At 41.2% G+C, this 6269-nt stretch overlaps 1 protein-coding gene across 1 annotated transcript; it reads right to left on the bottom strand.

Moving 5' to 3' along the window:
* Positions 1–4733: 4733 nt before the first annotated feature.
* Positions 4734–6269, bottom strand: LOC125207197 (galactinol synthase 2-like). The gene is made up of 2 exons (XM_048106441.1): positions 5714–6269; positions 4734–5640 (listed from the first exon to the last, which is right to left on the bottom strand). Exons 1-2 carry the CDS (start codon positions 6047–6049, stop codon positions 4981–4983), a joined length of 996 nt encoding a protein of 331 aa, XP_047962398.1. The 5' UTR covers positions 6050–6269; the 3' UTR covers positions 4734–4980.

Here is a 6269-nt window from a genome sequence, read left to right as displayed (position 1 = left end):
ATCAGTTTTGCAATATTAATTATGATGTACTAGTAATTTACACCTAATTAATCTATCGTAAGTTAGGAGATTACTGTTGTATGAGATAGTCTAATCTAAGATGACAAACTTTGAAGCCAAGCCCATCTAATAAGATTATACTCCATCTGTTCCATAATAGTGAATTCATTTTATCATTTTATCATCTGTTTCATATGAAAAAAGGTACTGATATCAGAAGACAACATATTTCTAAGACTACTAAGATGCAAACATAATTCTGTCATCTCACAATAGCAGTAAAATATTGTAGCGTACAAATACACACAAGGGGATTCCCTAATACTATAGGACTCAAATTTTACCAAAATTCCATTTTATTCATCACACAAATTCTTTATCATTCTTCCTAGTTGGTTTTGCTGCCTCTGTTTTATTAGAATCACACAAACAAATCAATTACAAGAACTAATCAGATGCTGAGAATTTGATAGGATTTTGTATACTATCGATCAGCAATAGAGCATTCTAACAATTATGAAGAATAAGATAAACCCTAGTTGAGGTGCTAGAGGGCGATTTCCGCCAGAACCAGGAATGAGAACAAGTAATTAACTTTATTTCTCGATGAATAAAAGAGTACATAGACCTCTAATTTATAGAATACTAACTAGAGTCAATAAAGATAAAGATCGCATAAAAATAACTAACTAAAATAGAAGATATGCTAAATAAAATAAAATCAAGAAATATATGTTGGAGATCTTGGATGAGATATTCTTGCCGAGAATCACAAGATCAAGGGCCCTATCAACTCCCCCACTGTTGAAAACCACCTTACCCTCAAGGTGGGTAATGAAATAAGAACACGTGTGTCTCGTCCAAGGTGGAAGTACTCTCAAAATCTCCAGGGTCAAAAATATGGACTCCTTTCATCGCACCACAACAAAGAGTTTCATGCCCCTGTCTCATACGAGTCGTGGCAAATGTTGAAGTAGTAAAGAAAGGCGATGATACCCGCTCCTCCAGAAACTTGTGGCAATAATAGTGAAGCATCATGACATCCGCAACACAAGCAGAGACACAGGCACCGACAAAATCCGACGAAATCAAAATCTCACCATCAAACTCTCCATGAAGAACTCCATCGCCAACGACACCAAAGTTCTTCTCAAGGAAAGCATCTGTCAAGTACATGGGCTTAACATCCTTGCCCAGTGATTCAACAGCATGATCGTAAACCTCTACACTTTTTGGCAAACCAAGGGAGTGTTGAATTTTCAAGTGCCTCGTGTCGCATCCACCACCATCAGTCTCAAAGAATGCATTCACAACCTTAGATGAGTGTTTGGCAGCACTAGTAGGGACCTTTACCTCACGTTCCTCAGAATTTGCAGCAACAATGGTAGCGGCTGTCTCATCCCGCTGTAACTCAGACAAAGTACAACTAGTAGCCAGCTCTCCGAACCGAGGAGGTATAGTGCGAGCATCGCCGTATAGATCGAGGAGCCACGTTGCATCACTTGGAAACCCTCGAATAGGCCGTGTCTCAACGTGCAATATACCCTCGCCAATCTTGCAGCTTTGGAAATTAACATCCACACATGTTACAAATGTAACAGTTGGCTGCGCAAGTTCACACGCAAAAAGGGACGTAGTATCTTCATCTTTAGATGGGTCTACTTCATTCGATCCCAAACTCTGATCATACACAACCTCATCCATGCTAAATTTTTTTGTAGCAACATCCAGAACGGAGTCTGTAGCGGCATCAAGAATTGAAGAATCCGCCGCAACAACAAATTCTTTCAAAGGTAGAGCATCTAATTTATTTTCTTCACCTACATCTAAGATCTCCTTGTCTAATTCTAAGATCATCTTACCAACTTCGTCCGCTGGTTGGGTAGCACGAGCGGCGGTGGTGGCCGAGGGAACAGCCGGAGACGGAGCTTCTGATAAAGTGAGCAGATCCGAAGTGGAAGAGTGAGGCTTCCGAACAGGAGTAGGCGAGTAGCATTTATATATATTAGTGCAGCCCCATCTGTTTCTTCACCCATCCCGTAGGTAGGGACATGTCGGTCCGAGGTATCGACGCCAACGACATCTAAGGAGGACGTTTGTCGCAGGGTTGCAAGTCGCCCTTCATACGGATCGGGGTCAAATCACCGGTTGACCGCCAATAGAAAATCATCCCAACCCTTGCCGGAATTATTATCCATCCAGTATGCCAACCAATCTGACGTCGGGTAATCAAACAAGTATTGTATAAGATAGAGGCGATCATCTAGCGGTGTGTAGTGGTAGTTATAGTACTCTTGGATCTTATGGATCCAATCTCGGGCGTTCTCTCCATCAAAACGTGGTGGTTCGAGACGGAGGCGTGGTTGGGCTTGGGGCTTAATACCCAGCGGTGCGATTGTGACCGATGGCGGAAGAGACCAGCCCCGTTGAGGTCCCGTGACTGTCTGCTAGTCCGGTGGCCGAGTATTCCACGACTGATGTGGAGGTGAGCGCTCGGCAAGGCTTTCCGGAGCCTCCTCGGTATGCTGTCCGAACTTGGCTAGAAATTCGCCGTGAGCAGCGACTAGACGACGTAAGTCCATGAGAATCTCGAGAGCGTGTTGTTGTGATTCCATAGTTCGTCGAGAATATGAGCGTAATTTTGTGATGTGTAGAAAAATGGAAGATTGAAGAGAACATGGCTTGAGTTTTTGAGATATTTTGGGAGAGATTTGACGTGAGTTTGAAGGATTTTGAGAGATCAATTTGGATGGAGGAAGAGTAATCAATGAAAGCACCAATTGATAGGATTTTGTATCCTATCGATCAGCAATAGAGCACTCGAACGATTATGAAGAATAAGATAAACCCTAGTTGAGGTGCTAGGGGGCGATTTCCGCCAGAACCGGAAATGAGAACAAGTAATTAACTTTATTTCTCAATAAATAAAAGAGTACATAGACCTCTAATTTATAGAATACTAACTAGACTTAATAAAGATAAAGATCGCATAAAATAACTAACTAAAATAGAAGATATGCTGAATAAAATAAAATCAAGAAATATATGTTGGAGATCTTGGATGAGATATTCTTGCCGAGAATCACAAGATCGAGGGCCCTATCACAATTACACGAACAAATCACATACATCAAAATTAGAAAACAAAAATAAAGACTTCAAGTAGTACAAAACTGTAGAATTTTATAAACTTATTTATGAATTAAAAAAAAATCATGAAAAACTTTGGTTAAAGAAAAAATAACATAAACTAAACTAATAAACAAATTATAAATCTGTTGATTTAATCAAGCATCTTACCTGTTAATGGAGTTAATCACGAAATTGAAAGATCGAAACGAAGAAGAGAACTCGGTAGTGAGATATGAGAAGAGAAATCGGCAGAGATGAGATATAAAGAAGATAATTAAGCAAAAATATGGAGGAAAAAAATCGCTAGATGAGATTTGGATAAGAGAAATCGAAGAATTAAACGTATAGAAGTCAGAGAGAACATATATTTTGTGTATTTTGGCCGTATCTTTTAAAATCCTCAAAGCGGGGAAAAAAGGATAACAGCTTTAGACTGAGGAATCAGAATCCTAATATTTCCACTAACTTTTCCTAATTTTAGGAATAAGATTACATTCCTTATTTTCTTATTATTGAAACAAACAAAGAATTTTAAAATTCTAGGAATCAGATTACTTCGTCAGCTGACAATCACACGGGGCCATAGAGACATTTCGCAGGTTTACTTCCTAACATTTTAACCCATAATGTTCCACGTGTTCAGGTAACAATTACTTCGACTTTAATTACGCGTGGGGTTTAAAGCTAAGTTGTGATTATGTAATGTCAACATACAGAAGGCACGTGGTGATTGGTTGGGTCCCATGTTATATCTACACGTAGAAATCTCCAGTCTTAGCAGTTAAGATTTGGTTCTCATATCTCTACACGTGTCCCAGTGGAAGTTATACCTCATTAGATTTTGTTGGTCGTTAATTAGAGTCTTCATTTGGCGCTGTGCTAATTTCTTGACTTTGTATTATTCTATAACGGCATTACCGACTAGATAAGTCATTAGCGGGGATTAATATAAATTGGTAACTTTTGCAATGTCCAGATTTAGCTGACTAAAGCGAGATAATCATATTCATACAATCATACATACCCATTACAATCATACATACCCATTGCCTTTACTAAAACGACAAATTAATAACTAAACAACATTAGGTAGTTTGGAATTAATCGTAGTAAGATAAATTGCTGCAGTAGAGGGATATGAAATTTCAGTTACGGATAACTAATCTTGACTGGAATACAAAGACTGATTTACAAGTCTTAAAAGTTACAATCCAAGTCTTACTAATTCATTATTTGTTTATTGTTTTTACATAAATTGGAATACTCTAGAGTGACTATCTTAATAATCATTCTGATTTTTCAGCCTATATATGATTAAAATATGCCAATGTTAGATGTGACTCAACGTTTTCTCTGTGTTTTTTAATGTCCACGAGAAACACTTCACTTTAGAAAAATGCAATAGAAAGAATAATTTAATAACTGGATTTAGCAATTAGTTGCAAAACACATTCAGGTGTTCATGCGTATCTGTGATTCGATCGAGTTAATTGTGGTGGGGGAGAATTTCTATATGTGATCAATTTTGAGTTCAAAGCACAAGAAAGAGGTTTAAAAATGCATTTATACATAAGTACTAGTGTTAATATTAGGGAGCAAAATGGTAAACATATTTGAGTTATTATATACTCCATATTTGAAGTAATTACAAATACACGATGAGTCACCGGCGGTAGGATTTTAAACCCAATACAAATACTACTATATGATAAATAAAAAGGAAGAAAACACAGGCAGGCACCCCAGCCGGTTTCCCCGTGTAGCGCCCAACTATACTAAAAAAAACACTCCATAAAAAAGGTAAAAATAAAATTAAAAATAAAAAATGTTTGCAAGCCATGTTTAAGTCTAAGCGGCCGAAGGGGCGGGAACATAACGAACCACTCCGGCCATGGGGATCAACTTCTCGGCATCAGCGAGGTCTCCCTCTCCCTCTGCCTTGTAGTCAAGCGTCTCGTCGTTGTAAATATCCCACCACTTATCCACCAGCGTCTTGATGTCCTGCCGATCCATGTTCTCCTCCTCGCCGGTGTATCGCCACGGCTTGGACCCGGCGGCGCAGTAGTGCACCACCTTGACCTCCTCCAGCCGCACGTTCTCCGGGTGGCGCCACAGCATCGCCAGCACCAGGTTGTAGTTGTTGGGGATGGGGCGGTACACGTCCCGGAAGAACATGTTGAGGAAGTCCTGCTCCGCGAAGGGCGTCGCTGCCGTCACCTTCAGCGTCTGCAGCAGGTCGTGATACGTCGGCAGGCTCGGCTCGAACACGAACATTCCCGCGTTGAAGTACTTGTGCGGCTTCGGGCCCAGGGACTCGGGCCACTTGACCCGCTCCGGGCTCTGCTGGCAGTACCCGATCTGGAACTGCGGCGTATGGCTCCACGTCTTCTCGCAGAAGCAGTCCATCACTGCGTACAGATAGCCACTTTCCATTTCGAAGAGATGGTCGATGTTCTCCAACACCTGGATATCTCCGTCCAAGTAGATCATCTTGCTGTACTCCACAAACTGCAAATTCGATTTATAAAATCAATTCTGCAATTAATTATGTGATTAATTGATACTCCTATATTATATATACCTCCCAAATGCGGAGCTTGGAGTAGTTGATGACGTAGTAGGCCATGGCGAACTGCGTCTGATTCTCGGGCGGGTACACGGGCTCGATCTCGCGGACGATGCAGCCTTGCTCGACGAGTATCCGGCGGTGATCGGCGGGGACGTCGGGGAGGACGGCCACCACGAGAGGGTAGATGGTGTTGACCTTCCTAAGGCCCTTGGCCAGACCCACCACACCCTTCACGTAGTCGCCGTTACCGGCAAGGAACGTAACGTAGGCACGGCTGGGAAGGCTACCGGCCTTCGCAAGACCAGAGGCACCCCTATTCAAGGGACGGTTCATGATTTCCGGCGCCATTTTTCAAGGGAAGTGTAAAAGCTTTCTTGTTTAGGAAAGAGAGAGAGGTTTTTTTGTTAATGTGTTTGATATCGAAGGAGGGGACTAGTGGCCGCCTTATATAGAAACGTTTTGGGAGGAAAATTGACTATTGCATGGAATATACTACGGACTACGGAGTACTATCATCTTTTGCATAGAAAATGTTAGATGAGTCTAGGTGGGAAAATGTATTCATAGT

Source organism: Salvia hispanica, chromosome 2 (assembly GCF_023119035.1).
Source record: "Salvia hispanica cultivar TCC Black 2014 chromosome 2, UniMelb_Shisp_WGS_1.0, whole genome shotgun sequence".
NCBI classification, from domain to species: Eukaryota; Viridiplantae; Streptophyta; class Magnoliopsida; order Lamiales; family Lamiaceae; genus Salvia; species Salvia hispanica.
The sequence above is the reverse complement of the archived record's forward strand: the minus strand, read 5'-3'. Positions and strand labels throughout refer to the sequence as shown.

Coding starts and splice junctions, on each gene's coding strand:
- LOC125207197 (XM_048106441.1), bottom strand. CDS start 6,049: ATGGCGCCGGAAATCATGAACCGTCCCTTGAATAGGGGTGCCTCTGGT. Junction 5,641..5,713: donor CCAAGCTCCGCATTTGGGAG/GTATATATAATA, acceptor TCGAATTTGCAG/TTTGTGGAGTACAGCAAGAT.